Source organism: Neoarius graeffei, chromosome 4 (genome assembly GCF_027579695.1).
Source record: "Neoarius graeffei isolate fNeoGra1 chromosome 4, fNeoGra1.pri, whole genome shotgun sequence".
NCBI classification, from domain to species: Eukaryota; Metazoa; Chordata; class Actinopteri; order Siluriformes; family Ariidae; genus Neoarius; species Neoarius graeffei.
The window spans coordinates 85076400-85093349 of record NC_083572.1 but is presented as its reverse complement, the minus strand read 5'-3'; the positions used below and the strand labels follow the sequence as shown (position 1 = coordinate 85093349).

The window sequence follows — 16950 nt, the reverse complement described above, 5'->3', positions numbered from 1 at the left end:
GGCAGTAGGTACCAGTTTTCTGATGGTCTTTGGTATGACCTGACCACAAGTAGAACTCATGATCTCCTGATCAAGAGGTGGACACACGAACCATTAGGCCAATTTGTGGTTATAATATAATATAATAATTAACAGTTATTCCACAAAATTGAGTCGTACATGAGCTGATAGCCAACGAAACACGTAGCGCCAAGTTGGCTATAAGCCATGTACGACAAGATTGAGTGGAATAACTGTTTTATTCTATCCACATTCACTGGATTTTGAGAAACAGAGCATTTTTATTTTTTGCAAATTTGATAAATAAAAACTTTATACAAAACTTCCGACAAAATCGTTTCCGCTTCGAATTTAAACAAACTAGCGAAATGACAGTAACAACTTGTGAAAAATGCTATAATAATTCTTGAAAAATAAAAAATATATATGTTCTTACCATCAAATACTTTCATTCTATATTTTGTTGGGGGGTTTTTTGGGACGGTGATTTTTTTTGGGGGGGGCTTTCTTCTTCTTTAGGGTGTTTTGGCGGTTGGCAGCCCAACTTAAAGGTGCATTACCGCCACCGACTAGGCTGGAGTGTAGAACAGGCGATATGGGGGGGTGGGACTATATTCTTTTAGCTACTTCTGTTTCTTTTAAATACTTGATAATTTTTTACCGTTTTGTTTTCGAGTAGAGTTTTTATTTCATCCTCGGTTGGTTCAGCAACATGCTCCACCATTTAGTTTTTCTCTACTCACAATATATGAGCTGATATCCTAGTCGTAGCATAGCCAATCAGAGTGTACGATTGCTCGTATCCAGTGAATATGGATATAATATAATATAATCAGGGGTTCGGTGTGTGCGTGCGTGCACAGAAGGAGGCAAACCCACGCTTTCTTAAATTAATTATTAAATAATACCATATATAAAGTGGTCCAGTGCAGATACTTTAATTGCCAAGTATTTGGTGAGAAATAAATGATGCACTTGGACATGCAGTCGATATTAATTAGCAGCTAAGTATAGCATGCTAAACTAATGAACTTACAGCTATCCTTACCTTACCAGCTGCTCCTGACTCACTTGCTAATAACGTACGTGAAGAGTTTGAAGCGCATACCTCACATATGGCTAAAGCTTTTGGTATTTAAATCAAGTAATTTGAATAATTAATCGGAAAATAATTAACAGAAGAATTAATCAGCCTTCTGACCAATCAGAATCTCCACTATGTGTTCAGTTAGGTTGAGATGTTTTGACTGTGAAGGACATAGCATATGATTTACATCATTTTCATCCTCGTTAAATCATTCAGTAAGATCTGTGGATGGGGCGGGGACGAGGTGCTGGACGAGACCACGCCCTTCAGCATAGAAAGGTTTCATCAGAGATTAAAGGCGATCAATCCTTTTGTATTGATTTGCAGTGACGCTTCTTTCTAATGAGAAAAATGGAGCGAGTGAAATGAATAAATAAATAAATAAATAAATAAATGCACCCCACTGGTTTTTCATTTCATTCGTCATCCATTGTTTAAAAATGTCCTGTGATATTATATCTTTAATATGTATCTGTTCCTGTAAACACAGCAATTAAACTGGAGTGATGATATAATAATCGGGAGGAGCAGGGAGACTTGGGACGAGTTTTCAGCTTTTGTAGATTGGATGAAATTCTTTGCAGGTTTTCACATTCAGATTGCATTAGAGAGGATTTACTATCCCCTCTTACCACACATTAGTTTCTCAGCTTGTCACATATACTGGCCTTCAGGCTTCACTTTTTCTGTCATTATTTTTTGTGAGGAGACATGAGACATTGAGGGGAGACATGGGACATGATGTTGGGGATGTCGGGAGACCTGGGACATAGTGGGGAGACATGGAACAAAAATAAAATACCTAGGCCAACAGGTTTAATTTGTATTTATTATCAAAACTTGTGGCATGTGAACTGTATGAACACACAATGCTGGTACAGCGATAGAAAAATATCAGTTTACCCAAAACCTGATGAGACAACACGGTTCCATTCTCAAGAAGGAACATTTTTAACAAATTTTTTTAAACAATTTTATATTTCTAAACCAGAAGAAAAAACCTGTAACATGGTGAACTGTCCCAACTCTCCCCCCATCTGGCCATTCTGGAAAAAAAAAATCCTTCAGTGTTTTTTCCCCAGAATTTAAGTTGAATAAATAATACTATATCTGGTCACTCTTGGCTACAGACTTTAATTCCTAACAAATCCTGAATTCTCCAGCGTACATTACACCCTAGAATGGAGGTGGAGGTGAAGTAGAAAATACAAGTTTTGGTTGACAAAAATATTGAAGTACACAAATCTTACTGCAGTGTCCAGCTTTGTGGCTCCAAAGGAAGTCGGTTACTCTAAGGGGTGACCTCTAACTTCCGATGTCATCTCGAACCTGATTGGTTGAAATTAATTTGTGGGAATACAAACCATCCCAAGGCTCCCTGTCCCAAGGCTCCCTGCTCTTCCCTAGTCACATGTTGTAAGCTACATATTAATAATTATTTGTAAAGCACACCACATCTTTACTCACACCAGGTATACAGCATACTATACATGCACTGTAGTGTGCATACGAGTATATTTGGGGAGCAAAGTGAAAAATCCACACCAGTCCATCGTGCACTCCATCATGGTGCTAGCATTTCAAGATTGGATCGTCAGTTCAAGCGGTTCAAGAACTTTGTAATCCAAAGAGACACACGAGAGATACGAGCCAGAGAGAGAGACACACATGAGAGAGAGACGAGCAAGTGAGAGAGAGAAAGAAAGAGAGAGATGAGCGAGACACATGAGAGAGAAAGAGAGAGAGAGGAGCGAGACACATGAAAGAGAGTGAAGAGCAAGATATACGAGAGAGAGACAAGCGAGACACATGAGAGAGTGATGAGTGAGACACAAGAGAGAGAGTGACGAGTGAGACAAATGAGAGAGTGACGAGCGAGACATGTGAGAGAGAGAGACGAGTGAGACACATGAGAGAGACGAGAGAGAGACAAGCGAGAGAGAGTGATGAGCGAGACATGAGAGAGAGACAAGTGAGACATGAGAGAGAGATGAGTGAGACACGAGAGAGACGAGCAAGACACATGAGAGAGATGAGTGAGACATATGAGAAAGAGACAAGTGAGACACATGAGAGAGACAAGCGAGAGAGAGTGATGAGCGAGACACGAGAGAGAGACAAGTGAGACATGAGAGAGAGAGACGAGTGAGACACATGAGAGAGACAAGAGAGAGAGAGACAAGTGAGAGAGAGTGATGAGCAAGACATGAGAGAGAGACAAGTGAGACATGAGAGAGAGAGATGAGCGAGACACGAGAGAGAGACGAGCGAGACATGAGAGAGAGACGAGTGAGACACGAGAGAGAGAGACGAGCGAGACACACGAGAGAGATGAGTGAGACACATGAGAGAGAAAGAGATGAGCGAGACACGAGAGAGTGACGAGCAAGACACACAAGAGAGACGAGTGAGACACGAGAGAGAGAGATGAGCGAGACACGAGAGAGTGATGAGCAAGACACGAGAGAGAGAGAGACGAGCGAGACACACGAGTGAGATGAGAGAGAGAGAGAGAGACAAGCGAGACACACGAGAGAGAGATGAGTGAGATACATATGAGAGAGAAGTGAGACAAGAGAGAGAATCTGGCGAGAGAGAATTCACTGGAGAATCAGATTTAAAATGCATATTTAGACAGCTGTTAAAAAAGGGGTCGGAAGCAAAGAAATCTGATCAGAAATCCTTTTTCATGTCAGTATGCAGGGCAGCTGATGTGTCACTTTACATTTAAAAGAAAATAGTACCTGCACATTATTATTATTATTATTATTATTGATTTAATTTTTTTTGTACACTAAATTTCCTCTTGTGTCCTGAGGGGGCAGTGTTTCCTGGTAACAGTGAGATGGTCAGGTTATGCTTCTTCTTATGTATGCAAACGTTGGGGGTCAGGATTATGGAGGCCACTGAGAAATTCTGCGATGTGCTAAGAGGAGAGTATTAGGACACCCGATTCTTTACACCAGTATTTAGGAATCGACCGTGCTGTCTGATGTGACTGCATGGGTGTCGTTTAACTTGATGGCAAGAAAAGCCATGATCTCATCTGTATACTTGATCTCATTCCAGTTCAGAGAAGACTTTTTAAACTGTAAACTATGTTGCAACGTGTGTGTGTGCGTGTGTGTGTGATTAAGTGATTGAGTGGTTGTGTGAGCGCTTGAGGCAGAAGAGGGAGGTCCTAGCCTTGAGAGGGCGTGCGTGTAGACAGTGACACACTCCCACAGTGAAGGGTAGTCAGAGCGAACAGCTCCAAGTGAATCAGAAACTCTCTGCCGTGTGTGTCAGATGCCAAATCTCATCGCTGCTCGACACTAACACACACGTGTCCGTGCAAAGCAAGACTTCAAACTCTGTCTCAAAATGGGAGCTTGTTGCTTCGAAAGAAAGGAACACAAAAAGTTTGGAAAAATTAATTGCTGGAAAAAGGTGAGCTGATTATTTGAATGCTTTATGATGTAGTTTGTACTCCTGTTTCCACGCACAGGTCCGAAAACTGTCGCTCGGCCTTATTGCTGGAATTTATTTGGTTGGAAGTTTTCTCTTCCTTGCGTTCTTGACATGCTGTGAGTCTTAGCGTTTTAATAAGTTTCTATATGCTTCTCGGATATCTATTGGAAATCTCAGACTTTCGTAGACGCGCAGTAAAATCCAGCCGAGTGAGTGTTTCAGCATGTGCAGCCAGCGTGCTCCGAAAGTTTGCTTAGGATAAAGACCGTCTCTCGTTTTATCTTGCTGCTCCACCAGACAGAATAATGGAACAAAATGTAAAACATGACAGACGTAATAGTATTTTATCTGGCGAGGAAGATTTTTACACAGTGCTAAGTCCAGGTCTTTAATCTTAGTGCAGACTTTTATAGAGCACATTGCAGACACTGAAACACTGACTCATTACGTTTTACAATACAGAGGGGGAAAAAAAACAGACAAAATAAAGCAGGGATCTTTTTTTTTTTTTCTTTGACTAGGTCTTATTTATGAGAAGTTTTGTTTTTTCCTTTCCAACATGTTTAGTGCAAGTCCAGACTCACAAAATTGGCTCTAATTCATAGTGAATAATTTTTTTTTTCTCTGATCCCCCAAAGCATTTGAAATGGTAGAGCGAGCATTTCAGTACACTGAAAACTGTCTGTCAGTTATGATGTGAAGTTGGCAGTGCTTTGGGAAACTACATCCAGCTTTCTCAACTAATGCCTCTGTAATCTTCTGTCAAGCCCGGTGCTGTGTATTCGTCTTTAGACTTTAGTTACTAAACTACATTCATAGTTAATACAGATTTAGTTAGAAGACTTTAGATATTTTATATTAGCAACACTGCAAAAATATCTTGAATTTGGGCAAAATTCTGTAATATTTCATATTATGAGATAATTATAAGATTATTCTGCATGTTTTTAGATGCTATTATATTATTTGCCAGTACAACAAGACCAAAATGATGATAAATGGGCTTAATAGTCATGTTTTAGTGTAATTAAGATCAACCGGATAAATCAAACTGGATAGTCTTTTTTTTTTTTGCACGTTGAGAAGTCTCTGTCTTTGTATTCCGACTCACAACTTTGCACTCTTACACAAACACTCAGCATCACTTGAGTCATTTTGAGGAAGTGAAACACTAAAGTGAAACCTTAACCAGGTCACAGCTTCTGGTATCTCAGAATGTTGCTCAGTTCACACTCATCTATTTCTTAAGAAAGCTGTTATGTTATAACCAATGAGCTGTCCGTGAACTGGTTTGTCACCTTGATGTGCGTCATGAGGTTTTGCCAATTCTGAAGTCTTGGTATGTAGAGAGGAACAGAATGGACTTACCATTATTGCAGTTCTGAGTTCCTTGAATGACACAACCATGAGTAATGAGCCCTTGAACGGTTGGTGAAGGGGCATTCCAGCACCTTAATGTCAGTTGAATACGCAGAGGAAATGTTGCCCCTGGTTTTAATGCACACGTGAGTTGTGTCGAAAAAGTTATGATGAGAGAAATACACAAAAAGTTGTGTGTTTTGTGAACTCTATTATGTTTTATAGTTTATACTGATACAGATATGTTACAGATCACAGTGGGGGGTTGACTTGGATAAGGTCAGTAATTTCAAGCAACCTCAAGTTTATACTGCCCACTAGTGGACACTGTAGGTAACTGAGCTTAGCTGGAATTCAAAATGAATGCTTTTTTAGCTGAAAAAATTATATAGGATACGGGTAACTCCCTTAAGATAACTGACATTTTTTCCAGATTTTTTAAAGAATGATTTTCACAGTTTTTTTTTTTTTAGGGATATATGAGTTAGTCAAGGAAAAAGGTGTGTGTGTGTGTTTGGGGGGGGGGGTTGTGTTTTTTTTTTTTTTGTAAAGAAATTCCACCTTAATAGGATGACGGCCCATGTTCCCGAGACTCTAAGAGATCACATTTGCATGGATGTCCTTGTTTTTGTTTTGGTGCTGAAAGAAAAAGATGGCACTCGATGTTGTGGGTCCAAAATAGCACAGACACGTAGGCAGGTTTCCAAACTGCAGCAGCAGCAGCTTCATTGCAGAGAGACTCTCTGCTATTGTTTTTCTGTCTCTTTCTTTCTCGTCTGTCTTTGTCTCCGTCCTGCGCCTTTTCTCTCATGCGCACAAGAGTTCTCCACTTGAAAATGGGAATCTTTCGAGCCATTGTATTTTCGTTTTAGAATTCTGTGCACGCAGTTTTTTTTTTCCACCAGATCTGCGATTTCCTGCTATTACATGATTGTGTCATCATTGTTACTGCCGTCAACGGTTCATTTTACAGTTCATGGTGCTTTATGTGTCTGAGCAGGTCTAGAAAAGAAACATCATCTCATCAGGCAACTTTAAGACTATTTATTTTTGTAGTATTTTATATGATTATTTTTAGTCAGCAGTCCAATTCAGTAGGGGTTTCCCAGTGGCTGGATTCTGTCCTGCCTGCTGCAAGGACAAGCAATTGATTTTGGCTGTCTGCCTCTTACCAGTGAGATGAAAGTGTGTGTGTGTGTGTGTGTGTGTGTGTGTGTGTGTGTGTGTGTGTGTGTGTGTGTGTACGCTTGGGGAGGGGTGGCTTCGCTGGCAGTGTGTGGCATATCATGCCGTGGTGCAGTGATGTCCCAGTATGCACTGACAGGGGTAAGAGGGAGACATGGAGAGGGAGGGAGGTGCCTTGCTGAAGAAAAAAAAAGATGCTTCTGCAGCAGTCAAAGCCACATGATGCTGTTGCCATGGCGTTAGGGTGTAGTTGGTGGCAGCATGGACCGAAAGAGAGAGAGAGAGAGAGAGAGAGAGAGAGAGCTGATGTCATTAAAAAGCAGATGAGCAAAAGCAATTATCCTGGTCTCTCCTCTCTTCTGTTCTTTTCTTCATTCTTGCTTTCCCTCTGCTTACAGCCATTCCACCGCTTGTAGGCTAAAAATAGTGCAGGATTCCGTCTGAGAGAAGGAGAGAGAGAAAATGAGAGCATGATTGGAACCCAGTGTGGCCTGATAAGGCAATATAACAATCATTCCTATTGTTCCAGCATGTTTATAGTAATAACTGCAGTTATACAGCTTGGTGAGGCTCATATCCCCCAAAACGTCCATTAAAAATCGATTCCCCAAAGTAATACGGACAGAAAGGAGCGCTCCAGGAAAGTGAGGGCATTTGTATCCCTCTGTCTTTGTGTTCTTCCTTTCCTTCCCCTGCATAACAAAGCAGGGTCTCCCCCTCCTCCACAGTCTTTCTGTCAAATCATATCTGCACTGACATGCATGTTGCTGGGGCTGACGGACTACAGAGCAGGGAGAGCAAAACCAAAAGGGAGGGAGGGGGTAAACCGAGATAACTCAGACACAGAGAGAGAGAGAGCGCTGCAGCAGCAGCAGTGGAGCAGCACTAATCCAAAAGAGGAAGCCCCCCTCCAGCTAGATGAGCATCCCTGTGTTCTTCCTCATTCCTCCATCTCACCCTCCCTCCCTTCCTGTGCTCCCTCGCTTCATCTCCTCCATAATTTATTGGTGCTAGCAGACCCTCCTATTCAGCTCCATCTCCAGCTCAGATTGTAGTGGACCACCTTGCTGGACCCTCCTGCCCAGGATAATGGAGACCACATACCGGAGCACGTCGCCCGAAAGCCGGGACGTCGGCTTCAATCCACTGTTCGCTCGCTGATCCAGACCAAGCAAAGGAGAAGAGGAGAGAAGAAGGGATTTTTGCTCTCCCTATCATCTGCCTCTCTCTCTAGCTCTGTCCTTTTTCTGGGATAAGAGCGTGCTATTGTGGATTTTTGTCTTTTTTTGGACATAAACCAGGATCCAAAATGCCCGAAGCGAACTACCTTCTCTCAGTGTCCTGGGGTTACATTAAGGTGTGTATAGAGAGTGATAGGAAATGGATGCTGTGTGGTTTAGTTATTGGTTTGGTTGCTCCCACTACGTGTGTGTTCTGCAGTGTTGGTGGTCTCGGGGACTCTGAGAAATGACTACCTCTGCTGTGTCTGGGGTTCCTCTGCTGGAATGCGCAGCCTTGGGTTTCCTTTTGGTTTCTTGGTTGAAATGTTTTTTAATTTCACACAGATGTGATAAAACCCTATCAAAAACATTGCGTGCTGGATTTTTCGTGCGTGATGTACTCTCCTGTTTAGCAGCCTGTGCGATTTTTCGATGTGACGCAGGATATGGCTGCCATGTTGACTTATTTAATTATATATTCATTTGTTTATTTATTTCTGGAAGACATTGCGTGCTTGTTGGGCCACATTTTCATACACAGATTACACCTCAGTTTTTGTTGGTTTTTATTTTATCAACCCGTTTAAGAACTATCTCATTCAAATGCTCCAGTTCCAATTTTGTCTGTGTTTATTTGCATGGAGATAAGATATTGCATGTATCACATCACACTATCACCAACATTTTCGAAATGGAGGGGTGGAAATACATTTAAACTACGCTATAAGAATAAAGCTACTATTACAGCCTCAAAGGATTTTTTTTTCAGTGTAAAACTGCAAGTCAAAAATATATATATATTTAAAAAATATTTTTCACTAATGATCAATCCTCTTTTTTTTTCTTTTTTTTTTTTTCAATGTGTCCAGTTCAAGAGAATGCTGAACAGGGAGCTGACGCACCTTTCTGAGATGAGCAGATCTGGCAACCAGGTGTCAGAGTTCATCTCCAACACTTTCCTAGGTGAACACCCCTCACACCCCCACATTTATATATATATATAATATATATATATTAGATAGATAGATATGCATAAAATGTCAGAGACATCCAAGGAATGGATATTTGTTTAGAATTGTTGGGTATTTTTGGTTGCCATCAAATTCAGATTTATGTCTGCGATGAACAAGGATGATGTGAATATTAAAAAAAAAAAAAACAGGCAGGAGGAAAAAAAAGACGTGCTCCAAAAAATAGAAGATATAAACCTTTTTGATGCTTTGAGAGAGACGGTATTAAAGAAGGAAGGTCAGATGTAGATTTTCAATGTGGGAAAGGCTCGACTTTAGCTCTCAAGCATAATACACCATAAGCTTGGTATTTCAGAGAGAGAGAGAGAGAGAGAGATCCCCAATGCAGCAGTCAGCAGAAGAAAAATGGGAGGGGGGGGGTGTCGAGAAAGATGAAGAAAAGGAGATGCATGTGGGATGGGGACTGGTTGGGCGGGTGGGGGGGGGATCCTGCTGTACAGAGATATTCCTGGTGGAACCCCCGTTATGGAAGAGTCAGGCAGTAAATCTATGACTCATCTAGTCTTGCATATCAGATTGGGAAACCATCACCGCTCACACACATCCGCGATCATATTCATACAGTTTCTATTTATTCTGAACAAATATTCCTCATCCGAAACCATGAGTAATCGACTTATGTATGTATTTGCGTATGTATTTTCATTTCGAATCAATGAGGATTAGGATTGCGAGGCCATTAGGATTATTGAGGCTATTAGCAGTGAGGCGTCGATCACGTGTGGCTGCTCTCCTCACGTCTCTCTGGTCCGTTCCGCTTCATCTGTCAACATGGAAAAGAGCAAGTGTAGCAGGGTTAATGGGATTAAAACGTGACCAAAAACTAAAGCCTGCCTTTACACTCTCTCTCTCTCTCTCTCTCTCTCACACACACACATCTGGAAGCCAGAGGAAGCATATACAGCTCTTTAATTTTTAATAGCAGTTAAAAGAAGCTGAGAGAGCTGAGGTAAGAGGAAAAAGAAAACACGTGCCGAGAAAAAAAAATCACTTGATATCATGCGTGGAACATGTTTGCCCCAAGCGACAAGACGGAATGACGTGAAGTGATCCAGGATTAATTCGGCGTCATTTAATCCTCCATCTAAAACTTAGGATTTCCTCTTTAGGTGCATCACTGATATCAGTGAAACAGTTTGTCTCAGTAAGGCTCTTCTTCCGGTGCGTATGAATTAATCACGCCTAGTGCTTCATCTTCCATCTTAGACATATTTGAGCCTTTTTTTTTTTTTTTTAGAAAAGCTGAAAGATGGAGAATATCATCAGTATTGGGTTAGGTGGAACAAATAAGCCACATGAGACCGTCTTTGATTTTGCAAAACAGTTCAAATCAAGAAATTGTTGGTTTGTAAGCCCAAACATTCATACATTATGAAGCTCTCCACAGTGAATGAAGCTCTTCTATTGGTGCTTTGTGTCTCAAAAAACGGCACCCTGACGGTGCTGTCTTTTTCGCTCACTGTCAAGGGAAGACTTTTAAGGACTGACCTTTAGAGACATTATATTAATACAAATGACCCCTGCAGTGGCTCGATGATAGATCTGTAAGCGTGAGACAGAAGGCAGGATGCAGTCTCTGCTCAGTGAAAGAGAAAGCTCAGTGAGAGTGAACTGGTCTCTTCTTTACTTTGTCGGCTGCACACACACACACACACACACACACACACACACACACACACTGAAGAGCAGGTGTGAGGCATTCAGCTGTCGAGTGCACCTGGGTTGCTCCTGGGCTAAAGGCAGCTGCTGACGTCATTCAGACCAAACCCGTTTCACCTTCCCTGGTTCTCAAACAATGGCTCTATTCTCTGCAGGAATATTACAAAGATGAGACTAAATACTCTAGAATGCTCCTTCTCTCAAAGTTATCTTACAATTTAAAGAACAAAAAGACACTTCAGCAGTAGCACTGGAGGCAGTGCTCGTCTTAAACCTTTGAGTTCTGCCGTTAAAACCAAGAGAACAAAATCCTAACGTGTCCGATGTTGCTCTGATTCCTCCCTCCAGACAAACAGAATGAGGTTGAGATTCCACCACCCACACCAAAGGCCCGGGAGAAGAAAAAGAAGCAGCAGCAGCAGCTGATGACTCAGATCAGCGGCGTGAAGAAGGTGTCTCACGGGCCCAGCCTCAACAGCGGCATCACCCGCTTTGGTGTCAAAACCGACAAGGAAGAGCTGCTGTCCAAGGTAATGCCATCAAACAAGCTGTAAAAAAGGACTATGAGGACATGCTTGAGTTTGAGAAGTCTTACCAGAGTCTGTTGGCATTTTCCATCTGCAGGAACTAGAAGATCTGAACAAGTGGGGCCTGAATATCTTTACCGTGTCTGAATATTCCAACAATCGTCCTCTAACGTGCATCATGTATGCCATCTTCCAGGTCCGTCCCCTTTCCTTTTCCGAATAACTTTTCCTTTGACGAATTGTCTCCACTTGATGGTCCATCCTCTAACTCCTAATCTGTCCTCAACAGGAACGAGACTTGCTCAAGACTTTTAAGATCCCGACAGACACGTTTGTGACGTATATGATGACGCTGGAGGATCACTACCACTCGGATGTAGCCTACCACAACAGTCTTCATGCTGCTGACGTGGCCCAGTCCACGCATATTCTCCTCTCCACACCTGCACTAGATGTAAGGACTGGTTTTATACTCTTTGAGGCTTCAAGATCATATACAAAGTGTTGGACTGGTCTTGGTTCCTTCAAATGAGATGGTTTGTTCATTGCCTTGTTTAATTTTTCTCCCCAGGCTGTCTTTACTGATCTGGAGATCCTGGCTGCCATTTTTGCAGCAGCCATCCATGATGTGGATCATCCAGGTGTCTCCAACCAGTTCCTCATCAACACAAGTAAGTGGTTAGGACAAAACCTGTCCAGAGTATCAGTAGCCATTATGGTAGTCTGAACAAGACGGCTCAATATCTCTCTCACGTTTCTTTTTTTTTTTTCTCTCAGACTCTGAGCTGGCTCTCATGTACAATGATGAGTCAGTGCTAGAGAACCACCACCTCGCTGTAGGCTTCAAGCTCCTTCAGGAGGAGAACTGTGATATCTTCCAGAACCTCACCAAGAAACAGAGGCAATCGCTCAGGAAGATGGTCATCGACATGGTGAGCTGCTGTTCTCTTAAACTCAGCGCAATCTCATGCATAGATAGCATTCATGTTCATACGCGTGTCTAAACCTGATTTTTATCCCCGTCTTCAGGTACTTGCCACAGATATGTCTAAACATATGAGCTTATTAGCTGATCTGAAGACGATGGTGGAGACAAAGAAAGTTACCAGTTCAGGGGTGCTGCTTCTGGACAACTACACAGACCGGATACAGGTAGGAAGCTTCTGTGTAAATCAGCGGTTACACTAAATGCAAATTAAATGCATCTGGGGGAAAAAAAAGCTCATTCACTGGAAAGGAAGTGAATGATTACTTAGAGTGGTGGTTAATTTTGAATCCACCTCATTCGATTTAACTTCACGCTGACTTCATGGAGATGAACTTTAACACTACGGATTTACCAGTCTTGGAAGTGTGGGTCAATAAAAAACGAGTATATGAGCAGCTGAATCATGCATGGATGGACGTCTTTGTTTAAGCACTCACAAACTAATAGCTAGCTAGCTAAGGTTAGCTGTTCAGTGAAGCAACACTTTTCCTCGAGAAACACGTCACGCCCTGTCCAAGACATTCACACTGATAAATCCAATGTGACCGGAGTCTCACACTTTCACCTCTATCCAATGTTAACTGAGCTAATTCTGAGCTAATGTTCAGTGTGCAGCTACTGTAAGGTCGGATCATTCAAAAAGACATCCTGTATTGCAGCACACATCGCTTTTATGGCTGACTAATAGTTCTTTCAAGCCTTCTGTTAACCTGAGATTGAAAATGATTGGTTAGAAAGCTAGGCATCCAAAGATTAGCCCAATCAATTCTAATCAGTTTTTTTTTTAAATTCAATTTAGGTTCTTCGAAATATGGTGCACTGCGCTGACCTGAGCAACCCCACCAAGTCTCTGGAGCTGTACCGCCAGTGGACGGACCGCATCATGGAGGAGTTCTTCCACCAGGGAGACCGGGAAAGAGAGCGTGGCATGGAGATCAGCCCCATGTGCGACAAACACACAGCTTCCGTGGAAAAATCACAGGTCTGTATTAGCAATGAAACAATTACTAATATGAGCCAATACATCAGGATTATACCAAAGTCTTTGGAGTCCAAACTTATTGTGTTTATTTTCCATCTAGGTTGGTTTTATTGACTATATTGTCCATCCACTATGGGAGACCTGGGCTGACCTGGTCCACCCTGATGCGCAGGACATCCTGGACACACTGGAGGACAATCGGAACTGGTACCAGAGCATGATTCCTCAGAGTCCATCTCCACCCTTCTACCAACCCGAAAAAGAGGGACATGGTGGAGGACCAGTGGCTGACAAGTTCCAGTTCGAGCTCACCCTGGAGGAAGAGGACTCAGAAGGCACAGAAAAAGATGAACAGAGTCAGGTAGATGAAGAGGAAGAGGAGGATGAAGAGGAAGATCGAGAGGAGGAGATGGAGCCGGCGACCACACACATCCAGATCGTAACTGAAGACGCCTCACCAGTGGATACATAGGACCTCATAGCCCTTTTTAATGGCTAGTAATCTTTTTTTCCCTCGCAATCTGGCAGTTGATGCTTTTTAACAAAGCCCAGAGAGAGTGTTTTTTTGGCCCTCATGGGAGGAGCATGACTGGCCCTCCTTGCACTTAAGTGTGGAGCCAGTTGGGTTGGAGCTCTCAGGAAATAAATGCTGCAGACATTTTTTTGGAGCTGAATGACTGAAAGGTGACTCTGAGATACATGAACGATTGGGGCCAAGCACAGACTTGTGTTTGTCTAGTAGGCGAACATTTGTGGAGTTGACACTACTGAGAGATCTTTTTTGTACCAAGTGACTTTTTTTCTAAAGCTATCGGGATAAGTCGGGGTAGCATACGAACTACTGATGAACAAGTATTTGTAAAGAAAGAAACTGTTTACTTTTCTGTACCATTTGTCTAAAGACTTTGTGTGCCTTTTTACTATTGTCTTTTTAATGGTCTTTTTTATTTATTGAACACTTTAGTATAACTGTACATGGGAAGTGTTTTGTTGTTTTGTTGTTTTTTTTTCTAAAGGCAAACCAGACAGCTTACATGCAGAGTCGTTTTCTATAAACCGAAGAGAAAACTCAGTGTCTTCCTTTATATTTGGCAATAGAACGAAATAATCCAAATGTCTGAAATGTATATTCCAGTCAAAGATGCACTTTGTCATTTTTTTGATACTCGTCCAGTTCTTTAGGGCTTGTTTCGTTGTGAATTTGCTATGAGCTCGTTTTGTATATACACACAATTCACAATAAGCATTTGAAGCATAATGACAATTTGAAATTTGGTCAATCTCTAAAGCCAATGCACTTAGACAAAGATTACAGATTATTCTAAATATATTGATTGGATATAAGCAAACTGAAGATATATTCAGTTCATAAATTCGGTGGAGAATTTCCTTTTTCTCGCTAGAACTTCCCCCAAGATCTTTCTAGAAAACAAGGTAAAAAAAAAAAAAAAGTCCTTCAGCTTCCATTCATTAACGTCAGTTCTCACAGAAAGCATTTCTCAATGATTTTTTTTTTCCCAGAATGCATTTCTCACCAAATACATTTTTGTGGGTAATGCGGTCATGATTTAATTTGTGAATCTCATTTAGGGAAAAAAAGATAATTAAAAAAAAAAACAGTTCTAGCTTTAAATATTTGAATCCAAATACAATTTAAAGCATAAAGCTACTTTACACCTGCATTAGCCCATTCAATTAGACCACATTATACATGTTATTGTCCTGTTTGTCACCAGTAGACGATGTTTTATGGCCAAAGTAGTGTGTGTGTGTGTGTGTGTGTGTGCGCATGCACTTCTTTCTCTTCTATCATCTACACATGCTTTTTTTATTACACACCTCCTCTGTTTGGTTTGTTTGTTTGTTTGTTTGTTTGTTTGTTTGTTTGTTTGTTTGTTTATATTAGCTGAAGTCGGTCCTTTGCTGTTTATAACAGTGTATTTATTACCTTTGTAAATACGGAATGATGTTTCTTTGTAAATTTATTTTTAATTTATATGCACTTGCATTACCGAAATTTGGTGGTGTTTTTTTGTGTAGTGGGCTCTTGGATTGAGTCTGTTATATTTTGTAATATTGTTTTTATTTTTTGGTTTGTTTGTTTGTTTGTTTGTTTTAAATATTGCTGAATAAATATATATAAATCTATATTATACTATATATGCTATATAAATATATCGCACAATATACAACTGCCCAGAAAAGTAGCTTAAAGACACACAACCCATTGGTTACCGGGAGAGCCTGTAGATAAGACACACAAACATACTGTAGACATCCGTCAGGCATTAGAAGCTTTATGTATCACTGTTTGGTGCAACGTTGAAAATTTGATACCACGAGATCACAGACAAAGCGTCACTCGGCTCGAAACCTCTGCAGAATTTTGAATGCAGATTGCTAAGAATGGCTCAGAAATATTTATACGATGCTGGACTCTTATACCACACGTATTGGTCACAAATATCACAATCTCTGAACACCAATGTGAAATTGATATGAATTACCAAAAGAAAATAAATAAATGTGATCATCTGTAATTATTTGTGCAAATGTGAACTATTTTTTCTGACCTTGTTAGCAGTTTTGAAATTCAATTTGTCAGTATAACTTTGTTAATCTATGTTTTAAGATCTTTTGGTCCAATTCGTGTCCAAAAGGATTAGTCAGAGTTAGTAATATCTGCATGAGGGATGGGTTTTTCGTCTAGTAATCCCACATTGTTGCAGGTGAATATTTAATGTTTCACACAATGTATGGTATAATATTGTATATTGTGTTCAATAAAATCTAAAACTACTTTTATATGAAGTGATTAAAAATGACGCATGAATATATATATATATATTTCCTTGTTTTGGTGTCTTTTTTTTTCTCTAGGACTCGTTTTAATCCCTCCAGGATGAAATGACTGAATGATGATTTACATAAATTTATACATTGCATTTCAGGCATTTAGCAGATGCTCTTGTCCAGAGCGACATACAACATACCCAGAGCAGCCTGGGGTTAGGTGCCTTGCTCAAGGGCACTTCAGCCATTCCTGCTAGTGCAGGGAATTGAACTGGTGACCTTTTGGTCCCAAAACTGCTTCTCTAACCATTAGGCCATGGCTTCCCCAGTATACCATAGTAACTCTACCACAGTGCTGTTGAATTCTTTGATATCTAATGAGTCAGAAGGTGTTGATTAATATTAGATCTATAACAGCACAGCTCTGACAGTTGCTGGCTCTAATAGTCTTAGGAAACGAAGTACATTATTGTACCTTTAGGGGTACACCAGCTTGTCACTGAGGCATTGCCCTCTAAGGTACTTAATTGAACCATTTATACACTCATCTCATCTCATTATCTCTAGCCGCTTTATCCTGTTCTACAGGGTCGCAGGCAAGCTGGAGCCTATCCCAGCTGACTACGGGCGAAAGGCGGGGTACACCCTGGACAAGTCGCCAGGTCATCG

The 16950-nt window shown here is 41.0% G+C and overlaps 1 protein-coding gene across 9 annotated transcripts in view; it reads left to right on the top strand.

Annotated features, from left to right (window-relative positions):
- pde4ba (phosphodiesterase 4B, cAMP-specific a) overlaps nucleotides 1-16335 on the top strand; it is a 466048-nt gene extending 449713 nt beyond the window's left edge. For 8 of the 9 annotated variants that reach the window (XM_060919903.1, XM_060919905.1, XM_060919906.1 and 5 more), the window contains 9 exons: nucleotides 9171-9264; nucleotides 11340-11521; nucleotides 11616-11714; nucleotides 11808-11972; nucleotides 12090-12189; nucleotides 12296-12450; nucleotides 12548-12670; nucleotides 13306-13488; nucleotides 13589-16335. In XM_060919903.1, the coding sequence (XP_060775886.1) occupies nucleotides 9171-9264; nucleotides 11340-11521; nucleotides 11616-11714; nucleotides 11808-11972; nucleotides 12090-12189; nucleotides 12296-12450; nucleotides 12548-12670; nucleotides 13306-13488; nucleotides 13589-13960 (1473 nt within the window). In that variant the 3' untranslated portion in view covers nucleotides 13961-16335. Of the gene's footprint in view, nucleotides 1-4324; nucleotides 4517-9170; nucleotides 9265-11339; nucleotides 11522-11615; nucleotides 11715-11807; nucleotides 11973-12089; nucleotides 12190-12295; nucleotides 12451-12547; nucleotides 12671-13305; nucleotides 13489-13588 lie in introns of those variants that run through there. The other variant, XM_060919911.1, reaches the window with a different exon arrangement.
- Nucleotides 16336-16950: the final 615 nt, after the last annotated feature.